Source organism: Lemur catta, chromosome 2 (assembly GCF_020740605.2).
Source record: "Lemur catta isolate mLemCat1 chromosome 2, mLemCat1.pri, whole genome shotgun sequence".
Classification (NCBI taxonomy): domain Eukaryota; kingdom Metazoa; phylum Chordata; class Mammalia; order Primates; family Lemuridae; genus Lemur; species Lemur catta.
The window spans coordinates 86,091,600-86,109,471 of NC_059129.1; the positions used below are offsets into that span (position 1 = coordinate 86,091,600).

General features: G+C 37.4%; 1 protein-coding gene across 1 annotated transcript in view; it reads right to left on the reverse strand.

Annotated features, from left to right (window-relative positions):
- The window catches only part of MDN1 (midasin AAA ATPase 1), a 146,029-nt gene that overhangs the window by 94,347 nt on the left and 33,810 nt on the right, over nt 1–17,872 (reverse strand). The window contains exons 13-22 of the mRNA XM_045544027.1: nt 17,435–17,547; nt 16,093–16,241; nt 15,422–15,482; nt 8,235–8,446; nt 7,600–7,703; nt 5,070–5,214; nt 4,101–4,197; nt 3,024–3,137; nt 1,477–1,624; nt 1,085–1,195 (exon numbers count right to left, since the gene is read on the reverse strand). Of these exons, the coding sequence (XP_045399983.1) occupies nt 1,085–1,195; nt 1,477–1,624; nt 3,024–3,137; nt 4,101–4,197; nt 5,070–5,214; nt 7,600–7,703; nt 8,235–8,446; nt 15,422–15,482; nt 16,093–16,241; nt 17,435–17,547 (1,254 nt within the window). The remainder of the gene's footprint in view (nt 1–1,084; nt 1,196–1,476; nt 1,625–3,023; nt 3,138–4,100; nt 4,198–5,069; nt 5,215–7,599; nt 7,704–8,234; nt 8,447–15,421; nt 15,483–16,092; nt 16,242–17,434; nt 17,548–17,872) is intronic.

A 17,872-nucleotide genomic window follows, 5' to 3' on the forward strand; every position in this document is an offset into this window, starting at 1 on the left:
ACTAGAGATAATATTGTGGATGATGGCACAATCCTTCTGAGATATGGAATAAGTTATTAGGTTGAATTATGCAAATTGTCATTTTTATTGATTAAAAATGGTCAAACAATAGTCAAATCTATAACAATGAAAAAGTACTCTTTTATAACATTTGGTCCCCAGACTTCCAAGCTACAATTCTAGGCCCTGCTTTTAAGGGCTCCTTAGCAGAGGTGAGGAGCAATGGGAGTGAACAGGATCTTTAGGCTTCAATCACATCATGAGGTACCCAAAGGAGACTGGTATTTGACTACAATAATCAAAGTAAATTTGAGTCTTTTCTCAATGTTTTTACAGTTTATCAGAAGCATTTATTCATGTGTTACTTGTCTAATTTTTAGAAAGGTTGGATCCAATGTAACTGCAAGCCTCAATGGCTCTCTCTACCTAATGAACAAGCAATCAACACGGAAACTAGCCAATTGCTGAGCCAGTTTCTCTCCGCCTCTTTCAGTCCCATGGTATTCTATCAATATCATTTCCTCTGTCAAACTCAAATGGTTGTTTATAACCACGTGCCCTCCCTCCAAAAAGCCAAACCATCAGTCAGAAGGTATAGATTGTAGATAACTATGTGTAACTGTATAGTTTAGATAAACTATAGTACAACTGTCCAATGAAATGCTATATGATCCTTAGAAAGTGTGTCATGATCTCTGGTACAAAAGCAAAATTATATCCAAGATACAGTTAGGCTAAAAAGGAAAGCTACAGAATATTCTTGTGAGATGGTGCCACTCATATAACCTATATTTAAATGCATATTAGAATTTGCCTCAATAAATCAACACAAAGAATTTGAATATATATAAAATACATATATTATAATTTGGCTGAAAAGGGTTATCTGCAGGATTTAAATTTCCAAAGAGTATGATTACTAGAAACTTTTGCCTTCTAAAACATACATTTCTGTAATGTTTACACTTCTTGCAACAGGTTACTTTTACAATTAGAAAGAAGATACATTAAAAAAAAAATCTGAAAATCTGATAACTCAGCAACCTATTTCTGTTACACAGTAAAAAATCAAAAAAGAACATACCTGTTTCAGTAGACTTTTGACATTGCCAGAGATAATGTATTGACAAATGAGCTTCTGAACTATTGGGTGTGATGCCCTGTCAAGCTGTGTTAAGAAACCCAAACAAAAGCCCTAGAGAGAAAACAAAAATATGCTTAACACTCATTACCCTTCTGCAATACCAGCCCAACTTATTTCAGAAACAAAACTTAACCTCTTGGGTGGTGCTGCTTCCCAACTTCACATGTGATAAGGTGGTAGGTAAAGGATAGGGTAGCTTTGGTACGGAACTATTCTCGGCTAATCTTATTAACTGGAAAGCATAGGCAAACCTGGCATATGCATCCCCATTCCCTCCTTCCCATGGTGAGCCTATCCATTAAGCTCCTAAGGTAAACAGACTTCACAAAGACCTCATAGAGTGAGCGCTGGATGTTGCCACACGGATTGGAGGCTGCAAATCGCAGGGCCCTGCAGAGAGTCCGAAGGCTGTAGTGAGGTCTATGGCCGGTCCCATCCACCAGTTTAGTCCCAACCTCTTTCCGTAAAGCTATATAGAAGCTATGAAGAAGATAAAGTTTAGGTGATTTTATTTACTAACAAGTATTCATTATTTTCACTTCTCTACAAAAGAACCAAAGAAGATTTTTTGCATCAGAAACGTTCAAGCTTACAAGTACTCACCGTCAAATTGGTTTTAACTGATCAACACCTAAGTGCACCTATAGCAATAACATTCATCGGGTGTCAGGCTGATGGGGGGGAGGAGGAGGGGATGGGTATACACACACATAATGAGTGCGATGCGGACAGTCTGGGGAATGGACATGCTTGAAGCTCTGATTTGGGTGGCGCAAGGCCAATATATGTAACCTAAACATTTGTACCCCCATAATATGCTAAAATAAAAAAGAAAAAAAAATGTTCAAGCTTACATACAACTTCCTAGAACATGTGTCAAAAATTCTCAGTCTCTTTTAAATCTATTTTTCACATAAGCAGAAGCTATCTTCAAAATAAAATGAAAAGCTGTTGATTTCCTTTGGGCAACTGGGAAGTGCACAGTGCAATTCCTATAGCAAAAAGGTACTGATAGAGAAAGGTAAGAAGCTTCTGTGTTCTAGAGTTGGCTCTAACTTGGGCAAAAGAAGTTCCTGTTAAATCTACAATGGTGATGAATAAACACAGAAAACAAAAGGTATAGATACGGCTATAATCAGTAAAGACACAATGTATAAAAAATATTCATTTAAAAAACAAGGAACAAAGCACAAAATGCACAGTAAAACACTCATGATCCTATTTCAACCCCTGTATATATTGTATTTCTTTCTAGAGGACACAAAGTTAAGTGACTTGCCCAGAATGACACAATTACCTTCTTATAGAATCAGTACTAGAAATGAGGTTGTCTGACAAAAAAGATTGCATTCTTTCCATATGGCATACAAAAAACCAAGAAGACAGTCTCAAATTAAAGCACCAAGCCACACAACCACTCTATACTTTATCAAACTAAGCCTCTATTAATTCCAAACCTGACACAATCAATTGTATTAACCTTCATTCCCCTACATCCCACATAGCTAGTACGCACTGTGAGATACAGGAGATCACCGTCAAGACAGATCATATACAAACCATTTACATTTATAGCTCCCCTCCAGGAATTCAAACTCTTAGCTATGAATACACACGTAATCAGGAGAGGGTTATCTGAGTGTTTACATATTCTCTTAAATAGTGATTCATAGCTTTCTATATAGTTTCCTTAGGAAACTCTGAGGGAGTTCATATTAAGATTCCAACTTTAAAAGACAATCTAAATCATAAGCTTTCCATCAGTGTTCTCGAGTAGAAGCAAAAAAGAAAAGGAAAAAACGTGTTTCTGTGCGTGCATTAGGTATACATTTTTATGCTCAGAGAAGGAGTTTATGAAGACACACCAAAGGGAACCTACTTTATGATTCCTTGCACTGTGCTCTTGTTCACACTCAATCCTTTCAGATAATCCACAACAAGAATTTGTAAATCTTCTTTAGTTTCCAGTTCTTCTACATAAAGTTCTGTGAACCTGTATATAATTACATAATAACCATATTTTAGGAAGTTAGTCCAGCAAGGCTGATGACAGGAAAAAATATAAACAGAAGAACTCATGTCAGCTCATTTCAACAGCTTATGTTATAAAATGTAAAAGCCTTTCAACTTGAGATACAAACTGACAATAATGAGATAAAAGATAATGTAACTGTTACCAAAATTATACCATTATTCCTTCTATGCAATACATCTTCTATGTATAGTCCTTCTAAGAAAGTTACAAAAACAAAACTTATGTATCATTTTCAAAAGGTGTTTTTTGATCGTAACTATATTTAAAAAAAACAGTAATAAAAAATAAGCTCCCTCAACATCAAAAATAAAATGATTAAATAAGAGAAAATAGTTACTTTAATGTCATTTCTAAAATTTCCTAAAGAAGCTTTTATTACTTTTATGATGGGGGGAGGATCTAATAAAATTGTAACACTATTTTAAGACTCAAAATAAAATGTTACCAACAATAAATTTTTCTTTTCCCAAATGTTACAAACATAAAACACCAACAACTAAGTACTTTGTTCATATATAAGTGCTTAATGATGAAAAATGAAAGAAACTTAAAAGGTCTTCTACATATCATTAGCCTCTTCCAAGAGGACTGTGGTCCTAAAATGCACTTATACTATTACCTGTTGTATCATATATTAAGTTTTTCTAATACCTAAAAGAATATCTGAGGAAGGAAAGATTTTTGTCAACATCTATGAGCCACTAAGTGTCACACTAACAACCCAAAGGAAAAAATTCTTCAGTGTTCCAGAATTTCCCATATGCCTACCACCTATAGACAGGAGAGGAATATGACAAATAAAAAAATCAAGATTTCTCTACCAGAGGCCAAAAAATTTCAAGGATTGCTCTAAAGTATTGGTTACATTAATAGTACCAATTGATGAAGAGAATTTTTAATTCCCAAGAACCACATCCTCACCTGTTCCTTATTCCTGGTGGGAGATTTCTTTTGCCTACATCAGTTGCTGGATTCATGCAGGCAAATAAACGGAAGTCAGGGTGACGAACCAGTGGCTCTGTTTGAAAAAAAATTATAAATTCCCAACAACTTGTAATAATCAAGTGATCAGCCACAATTACCCAGGGGAAGACTATCTAACTCCACAGAACCCCAGTCCCAGCAACCCTGCCTGAGGCTCAGCCAGCCTGGTGCTGGCTGCTCACACCATCCTTGCCATTTCTGAAACCTCACTGACATCACCTTCCGGACCTACCTATGCAACTTTATCTTATGCTGCAGTTCCACAGTTTTTTGTGGTGGGTGTTTATTCATTGTTATCTTGTATCACCCATTCACCCATGTATATTTTATCTCAGTGTGTGTCTATTACCCACAACCCAAACATCTTAACAAACTATCTTACTCTTCTTTGCATTTTCCATTTCACCTAACAACAGTTCCATGTACTTTGCAGAAACTAAGTATCTAAGAAATGGGCTGGTCATGGTGGCTCAAGCTTATAATCCTACCTAGCACTCTGGGAGGTGGAGGCAGGAGGATTGCTTGAGGTCAAGAGTTTGAGACCAGCCTCAACAAGAGTGAGACCCCATATCTACTAAAAATAGAAAGAAATTAGCCAGGCAACTAAAAATTAAAACAATTATTTGGGCATAGTAGCGCATGCCTGTAGTCCCAGCCGCTCAGGAGGCTGAGGCAGGAGGATCGCTTGAGCCCAGAGAGTTTGAGGTTGCTGTGAGCTAGACTGACGCCACAGCACTCTACCTGGGCAACACAGCGAGACTCTGTCTAAATGAAAAAATAAATAAATATCTAAGAAATGGACAAATTCCATTGGGAGGCCCATGCTATCCACCTAACCAAAAGAATCTTTCTCTAAAGTGGCCAAAGGCTTAATACTGAGTCAAGCCCAAGAGGTGCAAGTGCTACCTGTGTCTCCTCGATCCAGCAACACCAGGGATCCAGAAGACCCTTCAAGTAAACCACTCAGACATTCTAATATTTCTGGAGCAGCCAGATTAATCTCATCTAACAAGATCCACTCTCCTTTCTTTACAGCCTGAGCTAATGTACCCTAAAAGAAGATAAAGTAAAATGTTAAAAATCCATGTCAAATAAAGACACATTCACCAAGAGCAGTTATGCAAGCAGACTTAGAAACAAAGGGAAGGGCTAATCCTTTATACTCGTCCTATTCAATGAGCCTACACCATAACTGCCAAACGACCATCAGCTGATCGGTAGTTAAGGCCAACTTAACTTTTTAAATGTCCAGAAGAGTCAAGGGAGTATCTTTGAGTATAACAGTGAGATGCAATAGGCCGGGCGCGGTGGCTCACGTCTGTAATCTTAGCACTCTGGGAGGCCGAGGCGGGTAGATCACTCGAGGTCAGGAGTTCAAGACCAGCCTGAGCAAGAGTGAGACCCAATCTCTACTAAAAAAAAATAGAAAGAAAGGATCTGGACAGCTAAAAATATATATAGAAAAGAAATAGCCGGGCTTGGTGGCACACGCCTGTCGTCCCAGCTACTTAGGAGGCTGAGGCAGAAGGATCGCTTAAGCCCAGGAGTTTGAGGTCGCTGTGAGCTTGACGCCACAGCACTCTAGCCAGGGCAACAGAGAGACACTCTATCTCTAAAAAAATATAAATAAAATTAAATAAAAAAAAAGAAAAAAAAAGAGATGCAATAAACTAGATCCTATCATTATATGGATGGTCAGGTAAACAACTTACATCATATTCAGGTGTTTAAAGACACCCAAGTGGCTATTAAAAGAACTCAAAATAAACATATGGTCAGGCTATGAGTATACCAAGATCAGACAAATGACTAAATCAAGAGTGTGTAGTGGTTAACATACACAGCCTTTTACACTGGCTGAAGATCAAAGGAATCTTTCCTTGGCTCTAGTCCACTGATTTTATTCTTCAAATTCTGTTTCCAAGAGCAATAAAAACAAATCTTACAATCCACTCAACTGACAAAACATCAAAAACTGCTTTATTATTATTCAACTGCTTTATATTTTTGTTTTAATGCTGATCCTAACAAAGAATCTAGTATAAATTTCAATGAAAAAAAAAGAAAAAACGTATTAACTCCAGTGTAATGCTAAGTTATAAAATGTAAGCTTTACTTTGAGAGCACTTGACATTTTAATTGGTTATTTTAGAAATAATCGTATTAAGATCAAACACTGATGACCAAATTTCTCACACCCATGAACTTAACAAAGCAAAATCTCAAGTAATACCCCCTACCTCCTCTATGGCATGAACTAGAGAGTACTGCAAAACAAACAAAAAAACCCAAGTCATGGATGTTTAATCAAGTTGTTCCTTCTTACAGGGTCATAGGACAGCACCCAGTGCACTGAGATGTCCATGCCCTGGAATCAAAAATGAGGCACTGAAGTGAACAAACCCAAATCTCTCTCACATATGCACGCATGCTCTCACTCTCTAGTACATACACAGGCATGCGTACTCACTCTCTCATGCATGCACGCACACATGGTTCACTAGCTGTTATTTTTAAAGATGCAATTGAGGACAACAGATCCAGTGATCTCACGTCTGGGTATTTACCCAGAAGATCTGAAATTAGTATGTCGAAGAGATGTTTGCAATTTCATGTTCGTTAGACTACTATTCACAATAGCCAGGATGTAGAATCGACCTAAATGTCCATCAACAGATGAATGGATAAAGAAAATGTTGTATGTATACATATATACACAATGGAATGCTATTTAGCTTGAAAAAAGAAAAAAATCTGTCACTGCGACAACATAAATGGAATTGGAGAACATTATGTTAAGTTAAACAAGCAAGGCACAGAAGGACAAATACTACATGTTCTCACTTACAGGTAGAATCTACAACAATACAACTAAAAAAAGCAGAGAGTAGAATAGTGGTTACCAGAACTTATGGGGAGTAGGAGGAATGCGGAGATGACAGTCAAAGGGTACAAAGCCTCAATTAGACAGAAAAAATGAGGTTTTTTAAATCTTTGCAAGATATATTGCACAGCATGGAGAATATAGTAAATAATAACATAGTGTATATTTCAAAATTGCCAAGACAGCAAATTTCAAATGTTCTCACCACAAAATATAAGTATTTGAGGTAATTAGCTTAATGTAGTTATTCCATATTTCATTCACGAATCATATCATTTTGTACCCCACAAATATATAAAACTATAATTTGTCATTTATAATTTTTTTGATTATTTTAAAAATATTAATGGTGGTGCTCATCGAGGCCTTATAATTACCATTAAGGACATTTTTCAAAATTTCCCCCCCAAATCCTTATTTTCATTAAGTGTTTTAAAATCATACACATAAGCACGAAAAATATCAACACAAATACAAAATAGTAACCTGCCTAAAACATGTATTTTGTATCACATCAACATGCCCTTAACCTAAATAACTAAAACAAAATACCTCTACAAATGCAAATAATAGGACATTTTCAGTCATCTTCATCTGTTGTTGGGCATGGCTGAGTCTAAGACCAAATGCTTCCCATTTCTCCTTTATGAGTAACCCTGAAAAAGAATAAAGGTAAGTATTTAGCACACATTTTGAGTTGTAATATGTACAACTTTTAAATACAAAAAATATACAATTAACAAAACTCACATAAAAGTTAAGCATCTTGAACAAAAGTGTAAAAACACTAAAGTCTAAACACTCAGATAATGCTAACTATATTCCAGACACTACATTAATTAGCTCACTTGTATGCATATGTGTATGTGTTAGTTAACTCATTTGTCCCTCACAGCAACCCTGTCAAGTAGCTACTCTAGATGGACGAGCACACTGAAGTTAACTAAGCTACCAAAAGCCTAGCCTGGGCTGTGGAATCTGGCTTTTTAGAAATTAGGTATTTCAGAGGAAATGTGATTGACCACTAAGCAGCACAAGAGCACATCAGTATTACTAGGCATTTGTTTTTGTGGGAATCGTACCGAGCAATCATTGTAATTGCTTTATTCTTCCCTCAAACTCTTCTCTTAACTCTGCTGAGTTGCAGCCTCATGCCCTCCCACCAGCAGTCTGGGTCACATCCTTACCAGTTTCGCTCTCTTTTCCATCCTTGTTAACAGCAGACTTGTATACATGTTGCATTAGTCTGAGAAGATCATGCCAGCGTTTTTGCCTGTAACAGGTCTGAATGTGCCCCAAGAATGTAAAGTTTTGTTTCTTGGAAAATGTCTGGGCAAAGAGTTCTTCAAATGTCTCCCGTAAGGGTAGCCAAATAAGCTTATGGTCCACCGGTTTATAACTGAAACAAAAAGTAAATGTGACTCACAAACTTCTGAAGTTAATAGAAATTAGAAAGCACAGCTCAGAAAATAGGAGGTCTAAAATTTCATTTAATTGAAATCATAAATTCTACCAAAATATTTAAAAATCTATGTTACAGTTTTAAATTATAATCTATTTTCCCCTATCCCAAGTGTTTAAAAGGCCTAAAGGTCAAAACTATTATTAAACACTGTTACGAAAAAATTTGAATTTCCTAGTTGGGTAGTAAAAGGCATGTCGTTTATTTTATTAACAGGTTTAAATAAATATGTATAGGACATAATAATAAACCACATTTAATTATGATTGACCAAAATATTTTCAGGACATTTTAGAAGAAAAATACTACAGTATCTGAAAATGAACTCAGTCCATGCATTCTCACTTAGGGGAGGGGAAGGAAGCAGAGAATGACGATGATATTGCTTTCAAGGGAAAAAAATTAGTTGGAGTATATGCAAAAATCTTAGAAATTGCAATGGTTTGTGGCCCTCCAAAGCTCACTCAACTTTTACTTCTCAATATTTAGATTCTTTCTTATTCCTTAGTGTTAAATTTCTCTGGGTGAAGAGCCAGAAAATTCATTAATTTAAATTTAATATTTGGGGGAGAAGGGGGATAATTTTTTTACAAGTTGAGAAACACTGCTCTAGCTTAAACATAAGTTGCCAAAGCAGCGCTAATTGTCCCTGGAAAATCTTAAATATATAATTTTCTATAGCCTAAGATATTAAATATTATATAATTCAAGGACAATGAGATAAATTTTATTTCCAAGAAAAAATAAGTTGAGAACTGAAAAGATAGCAAATATGTTTCACAACTGTCAAGCATAATCGGAGAACTCATGGATGACTACCAATTCATCGGCCTGGTGAGGGAGGGACAATGAGATGAGTACAATCCAAAGGCCTGATACTAAGCATTGGTATCAGAGTCTGGGGTTCCAGAGAGAAAAGGTATAGGAATTTCAAGCCCACTTTTATTTATCCATAGGCACAAACACATTAGTAAGGGCATTTCTTTACTCCATTTATTCAACAAAATTTTATTGAGCACCTACTATATGTGGTTAGGCACTGAGTCAACAAGACCCACAAGATCCTGCCTCTACGTAGCTTGCAATCTAATGAAATACACAATAAAGAAATACTCTGCTATAAAAATATCAAGTAGTGCCATAAATATAAATAAAGTAGGGTAAAAGGAGAATGGGTGATGGAGGCATCGGTGATTTGAATATTATAGTCAGAAAACACTTTGTTGAAGAAGGGACAATTGAAGGACACCTAAATCAAGCAAGGAAGTGAGCTAAAAAGGCATCTGTAGGTGACAGGGGATGCCACACAAAGAAAATAGCAAGCATCTAGATACAACATGGAAGAGAGTGGCTGGAGCTCAGCAGCACAGGCCAAGGAGGGAGATGATGCCAGAGAAGTGGCAGTGCCAAATTATGAAGGGCCTTAAAGGACAAAATAAGCCTTTGGGTTTTATTCTAAATGGACTGAGAAGTCAGTGCAGGAATATGAGTAAGAGAATGATGGAATCTGATTACACTTAAAAAGAATCAAAAAAGAGACTGCAGGGAAGTCAGGATAAGAGACCAATGCAGTGAGACCAGGCAAAAGATAATGAACCAGGGCCAGGCGCAGTGGCTCACGCCTGTAATCCTAGCACTCTGGGAGGCCAAGGCGGGTGGATTGCTCGAGGTCAGGAGTTCGAGACCAGCCTGAGCAAGAGCGAGACCCCGTCTCTACTAAAAATAGAAAGAAATTATCTGGACAGCTAAAAATACATATAGAAAAAATTAGCCGGGCATGGTGGCGCATGCCTGTAGTCCCAGCTACTCGGGAGGCTGAGGCAGTAGGATCGCTTAAGCCCAGGAGTTTGAGGTTGCTGTGAGCTGGGCTGACACCACGGCACTCACTCTAGCCCGGGCAACAGAGTGAGACTCTGTCTCAAAAAAAAAAAAAAAAGATAATGAACCAGAATGACAAGGGAAGAGGTGAGAAATTAAACAAAACATACATATCACTTACATAAAATTACCAGTCCTAGAAATAACAGTATAAATGGAATCCAAAGCTAACTGAAGCAGCAGAGTAACCATTAAGAACAGAAACACTCACGACTTTCTGTTCTGCTTGGGTTCAAATCCTGGATCCACCACTATCTTGAACAAGTGACTTGATGTGTCTGTGCCTCAGTTTGCTCAAGTGTAAAATAGGGGGAATAATTGTGGGGAATTAGCTAAACTCCCAGCAAAAAATCGGGTCCCTTTGGCAGGGATTGTCATAAGGGATAAGGAAACAAATAGAAAATAGAGAATAGAAATAAAAGAATACACAGAGACAAAGTACAGTTTTATAAAGATGGGGAGCCAGGGGACCTCCAGCATTCCCATGAGCTGTGAGGCCACAAGTGAAGTCCCGCATCAATATTTATTGGTACAGCGATTGGTTGCCAGGGGTAACAGATTTACATAATAACAGGTAGTTTAGGTTAAAAGTCTCCCAAAAAGTTTCTAGAGATCCCTTAATTAACTCTATCTATGTGAGCAACTGGTTACAAAATCTTTCTAAGAGAAACTTCTAAGTTCTAAGATAAAATTATCACTTAGCAGAGAGGCTAAACAGAAATATAGTGGCTCTATATTTCTTTATCTAGTTTTTTGTTAACTGAGACAGATAGTCAGGAGTGAAGCAGGAACTGTCCCTTAGGCTAATTGCTTTTAATAGCAAGTGTCTGTCGGATCAGGTGGGCACTCTTTGATCAGCTCTCAACCCATGGCATAAGTAGCCTTCAGGTCTGAGAAAGCGTCACCACGGAAAGCACTAATGATCGGTGAGATGCCCTCCTGAGGCAAGGCAGCTTCTAACACATTCACATATTCCTTCAGGGCAAAGCCCTGCAAAACTCCTGAAATCTTATATGTCCCTATAAGGCAACATCTCTATAGGGCAACAAATAATGAATGGTATGTTCAGAAGTTAGTAGTTACAATTATTACTATTATTAACTGGCTCTGTTATTATTGATCTGTTGAATTTATGAAAGGAGTGGCTTAAAATTTCAAATTAGACCAACTTCCTTAAAAGAAAAGTTCATTCATTTAAAGGCGAACATAGTAGCTAAGGCAGTGAAGTCAATACATGTTTTAATTGATGAAAAAAATGAAAAAGCACACATTTCGGGGGGGGGGATCAACTGCAACACAAATACTCAATGGGAACCAACCCGACACCTGGGAGAACTGGGGAAATGAACTCTGAACCATGACAGAGCAAGGTTTTCCAAAGTATAATTCCACAGGAAAGGCAGCTCAGAAGCGATTGATATGCCATGAGGGGGTGGGTCCAGAACACCTGTCCCATGCAGAATAATTCAGCATCTACCTATTATACACACTGGAACTACATAAGAGATCATATGATAACAGCTACAACAAAAGAAAATGACTCTCCAAAATTATAACAAATGAAAGAACAGGAAGTGTAAAAGGGACATAAAACAGCACCTGCTAATTAAAATGATAAAGAAATGCTGTATCTTCACTTCATGGTCAGAGTCTTGAGTTCAAAAGTATATGCTTTTGCCCAGTTTCCTTCACAGACTGTTCTACGGGGTTACAAGGAAGGTAAGGATTGGCTGTTTTATTTCCGTTTCTATGATATCTTTAATTTTCCTCTATTTTTTTTCTTTCCTTCATTGCCAAGTTCTCCAAGGAGCACCTCCCCTTTTCTATGTTTCTGTTTCTCCCTCGGAGCTGCCCCTCCCCAGTCCCTTCCCTATAGTCAGTGCTATGAACTTGTGCTCTATATTTTAACATTTAGTGCTACACTTTCTTTTTCTGGATGATTCCATCTGTTATGTCTCAGTCCTCAGTGCCGTCTACATTTTTTCTTAGAGTCTCTTAAGCTAACCTCACTCCCAACTCTGTTGGAAATTGGTTTATTTCTCTACCCACAGGTAATGTGAAGGTCTATGTGCTGCCTACCAGAAGCCCACTTTAAACATAATGAAAAAATTAGTTAAAAATTAAGTAAAAGACATATCATGCCAACATTAATCAAAAGGCAAGGAGGACCAAAAGAAATTAAAGAAAAAAAAAAGCAAGTAGGTAATACACACTGACAAAAATAACAATCTGGAGCAATTTAAACAATTTGATGGGCTTTAAGCCCTTATTTTTTTTTTTTTTTTTTTTTTTGAGACAGAGTCTCACTCTGTTGCTTGGGCTAGAGTACTGTGGCGTTAGCATAGCTCATGGCAACCTTAAACTCATGGGCTCAAGCAATCCTCCTGCCTCAGCCTCCCGAGTAGCTGGGACTATAGGTATGCGCCACCATGCCTGGCTAATTAAGGCCCTTATTTTTATGAAGTATCTTTATCCATAATACTAATTTTATTAAAAATCAATCTAAAGGATCCAGATTTGTAAATCAGACTAATTAAGTCTATATTTCTTCTATTATTAAATATTTGATACATGCAAAATATATTTAACCTAAGTTATAAAACAGAGGAAACTAACCACACATCCTAAGAATAGGAATATTACCTCTTCCCTATCACATCTTCTTACCTCCTCCTAAATTTTGTCTCCATTCCTTCCTTTGTTGTTGGGTTTTTTTTCCCTTTTTTTTTCCTTGAGACAGGGTCTCACTCTGTCACCCAGGCTCCAGCCACCACGCCAGATCTAGAGACACGGTCTACACTCTTACTCAGGCTAGTCTCGAGCACCTGGGCTCAAGCAACCCTATCATCTTGGTCTCCCCAAAGTGCTAGGATTACAGGGTTGAGCCACCAAGCCCAGCTACACGATTCTTAAACAAGGGAGTCACTCATTCATCTACAATATATGTTAAAAGATTTTATTTAGAGCACTTTCTAGTAATACAAGAGTATAGAAAACAAAGCTTATTTCCAACTACACAAAAATTGAAAAGTAAAGTTCTCTTTTGATACCGATACTAACCTACCAAAAAGGCAAAATGGATATATGAGGTCTGTCCAGAAAGTATCCAGCCATGTAATATGAAAAATAGCGACATATACTGAAGAAGACACAGGAAACAAGAAACACTGTACACAGGACAATTGTGCCTCAGTCCCCTTCAGAGTAGGCACTTTGGGACCTCACACAGTTCTCCCAGTGTTTAATCTAACCCATACACATTCAACTTTCTCAGGTGTTCTGCTTGTTACAGACCTTCCAGAACATGGATCACTTTCAACAGATTCTCAACCATCTTTGAAACATCTGTGTTCACTTTTACTTGCGCTGCACTCATTGCACCATCCCCTAAAACCTTCTGAATCGTCCAAATGTAGTTTCCAGGGAGGAATGTTCAAGCTTAACGCAAAATTTGATGCAGATTTGCTCTATTCGCTCAGTCATTTTGAATGCAATGGCCACACAGTACACATGCTCACTCAATGGCATCTAGCACCCCACTGACTAGCAGTGATGTCATCCTTGTTCACACATGTGCATTACAGCCCGCTCTCCTTGGCTGCCAGGTTACATCAATTTCACACATACCACTCTCGTTCTATTAACAATGGCTGGATACTTTCCAGACAGACCTCCTATTCTATTCACCAAGTTCCAACCAAAGCAAAATTCTACTTAATCATATTTTGATTCTAACCTTTTTGTATTATCAATTGCATTAGGGCACAAACGGGCTCCTGTGCACCCACTACACTTAAAATGACTTGCACGGCTGACGTAATACTACAAATTCTTAGAAGAGATGGACCCAGTCCATGTTCAATTTTACAAGATTAATGCCATTTGTGTTAGGAATACTTAATAGTAAGAAATTACTGAAGACACACATAGATACAGAACAGACATACACATTACCACAGTCATGCCTGGTACAATAACAAATCACATATATTAACAAGAACAAATTACCAAGTGCCTCACTGAGAATGAAGAGATTATGCATCAATGAACTAAACAGAAGTAAAATGAGATAGAAAGATCATCTGGGAAAAATAAGTGACTACAGAATTAGAGTAAGAGAGATAAGCCTCAGCTAATGGATTTTAAGACAGAAGATAACTGTAAAAGCTTTAATTAGTATATAATTAATATGCATGGAGCAGAATATAAGTAATGGGTAAAAAAAGGAAAGGCACCAAAAGGAAGGATTTCAAAGTAGTATTCTATCTGATCTACAGATTTTTCAGTCAAAAGAAGAAAAAAAAGAACAAAGTAGGATCTGAAACAAGCAAAGAGTAAAAATAAAAACACTACACATAATATGATCCTCAAAGAAAGGGATAAATGAAGAGCTTTTTGGTAGACTCCATAAAGAATAAAAATCACTGTAAGTTCTATTATTTTATGTCTTTTAGGATTTTTTTAAGCAATAGCTCAATATAAGATATCCTACAGCATGTATCAGTTTTACAGGCTTCGGCACAAACCAAAATTGTTTGTAAAACTAACATATTGAAAAAACACCAACAGGCAAGAAGAGCATTTTATTGACCACAGCGAGTACAATGGCAACATTTAACCAAGCCGAGGGGCTGACACTTCCTTCCCTTAATGTTTCAGAGAGATGATTGAATTGCAAAAGGGTCTACATTGAAATAGTGTGACTCAGAACTCATTCTTCAGATAAACTGCATACACAAATATTAGTTGATTACATACTTGTCTGGTTTTTTTTCCCCTTCCAGAGTAATCTTTAAGACCAAAGACATCCCCGAAAAGAAAAAATAGAAAGACCTCAACTGTACTTTAAAGAAAAATATCTACACATCCAATAGCACCCCAATAAATCCAAATAAATACCCTATTTGGGTGGGGAAGATGTGCAAGTGTTTGAACATTTTTCCAAGGCTACTTTTGAGCTTTATAAGAAAACAGTATTTCTTACCTCAAGCAATAAACACAAATAACAAGGAAAAAATTTTAAGCCACACTTACCCTCCAAGCAAGTCTGCAGTGTCACTTTGTTGATTCATATTGACAACCCTCAAACGGTGGCCTTTAAGAAAGAAAGGGCAAAAGAATTACTCCAAAAACTTAAAGACTAATCATATCCAGTGTGTGCCTTAAGGAAGTGGGGACAGAGCAGAGGTGAAATTTTTAAATGTGTATTTCCTCTGACCCTCATTTTACTTTCAGGAATCTTAACTGTCCAAAATTTTCATATAACCCTCAGAGAGAGAGAGAGAGAGAGATAAAAGAAAATTCACTATGGCATTATTGTTCTAGCATCAAATAACTGAGAACAAAAAGATCCTTCAGTAGGTCAATGTCTGTAAGTTAGAACTAAATAAATATCCAGTATGTAATATTTATTCAGCCATCAGAAAGAATGAGGCATTTTGTTTATAAAGTCCAACCTGCTTAACTAAATATAACATGTAGAATATAATCCCCTATCTGTTTTGAAACAAAATCTAGCACATGGATTTGCAGAACATATATTAGAAATGAAGATAATAATCTGTAAACAGTAGTTATTTCCAGAGAAAGAGATTCCATGTGGTGTGGTGGCACTTTTTAAACTCCAGTGGTCTTTGGACTTTTTTTTTTTTTAAGTAGTTAATGTAAAGTGTCTGGGGGCACAGCGATGTCCCTCTAGGGGTTACCTGTGATGTGAGCCAAGTACTGAACAGTAGAGGTTTTGCCGGTCCCTGTCTCCCCCACCAGCAACACAGGCTCCCCTTTGCTGACGCACACTGCAAGCTGTTCAATGAGAACAGAGGATGGCCGTGTAGCAGCAAAAGTGAACTTCTCCCTGGGAAGGGTAAAAAGGAGTATAAAAACCAGGCTGCAAGCTTCTTTTAGTGTTGTTCTGAGGAACCTGATATTCTAGATTTAACAAACAAGAATAAGAAAACAGCTCAGAGAAATTATCTTCACGCTGTAACAGATAGTCTTACAACATATAAATTGTAGAATTCAGTCACTCTCCAAACACTGACTATTCATATACCTGGTACTACGCTAGGCTCCAGAGATTGAAAACACCAATAAGACATTACATGTACTAGTTATGTCATCTTGGGCAAATTACTTAACCTACCTTAGTCTCAATTTCCTCACCTAGAAGATGTGGACAATAACAGTACCTAGTTGTAACAAGTTGAATAGTCTTTCCCCAAAATTCATGTTCATCCGGAACCTGTGAATGTAACCTTATTCCAAAATAGGGTCTGTAGATTTAATCAAGTTAAGATAAGGTAAAGCCACATTACAGTAGGCCTTAAATGCAATGACTAGTGTCCTTTTAATAGAGAGATTTGGAGAAACAGAAACATAACCAAGGAAGAAGGCTGGGTGACAACAGAGAGAGACTGAAGCGATACAGGTACAAGCCAAGGACAACCAAGGACTGCTGGGAGCCAAGAGAAACCAGGAATAGGCAAGAAAGTATTCTTCTTTAGACCCTTCAGAGGGAGAACCATGGTCCTGCTGACACCCTGAGTTCAGACTTTTAGCCTCTAGAACTGTGAAGGAATGTTGTTTAAAGCCATCAAGTTTATGGTAATTTGTTACAGCAGCCCTATGACACAAAAATACTAGTTCACAGGATTACTATAACCGCTACATGAGAAAGCACATGTAAAGCACTTAGCACAAAGTAAGGCATGTAGTAAGTATTTAATGACCATTACCTAGATCTCAGAATCTTATATAACCCCAGACTTCAAGAAGTTTACAGACTAATGTTAGATATAGCCTGACTTTCAATTGAGGCTTACTTCACTAACACAGTGAGTAAAATCAAGGACTGATCTCTATTGACATTCATCACTTCCTTCACCTATTAACAGCTAGTTTCACAGAACATACTTTGGGAAAACACACTACTCCTTACCATGAAGCACACTGGAGCGATCACAGTTCAGATATGTGTTCTGTGCTAGACTACACCTTCTATCAAGCTGCTAGTAACCCCACAACTCACAGGTCAATTTAGAACCTTACTTCTGTATGTGAACAGCCTCACTTTGTTTCCGCAGAAGCCGCACTCGACCCACTTGCACATCTAGTTCGTTGATCACAATTTCTGGCTTATAAAGTTGACAGAAGAATTCAGTCTACAGGAGGGAAAGATTTTACCTGAGTAAATATGCACACACTCTTTGAACATTTCCTCACCCAAGGCGGTTTATTGTGCCCCTCTAATTAGCTCTCTACTAACAATCACTCTAAGACAGGCGAGTTAATCACGGAATCTTTTTTTCATTTTCCAAATTTCTAATACGTTTTTGAAAACATTGATGTTTCCCTGAAATGGTATTTTTTACCCATTCAAATAAGCCTCTGCCTATATCTGAAGTGAACACTTTATCCCAGTAAAGAGAGTGAAACGTATGCTCTACTCCTGAAAGAAAATCAAAGTAGTCTTTCTCCAGCCAAGCT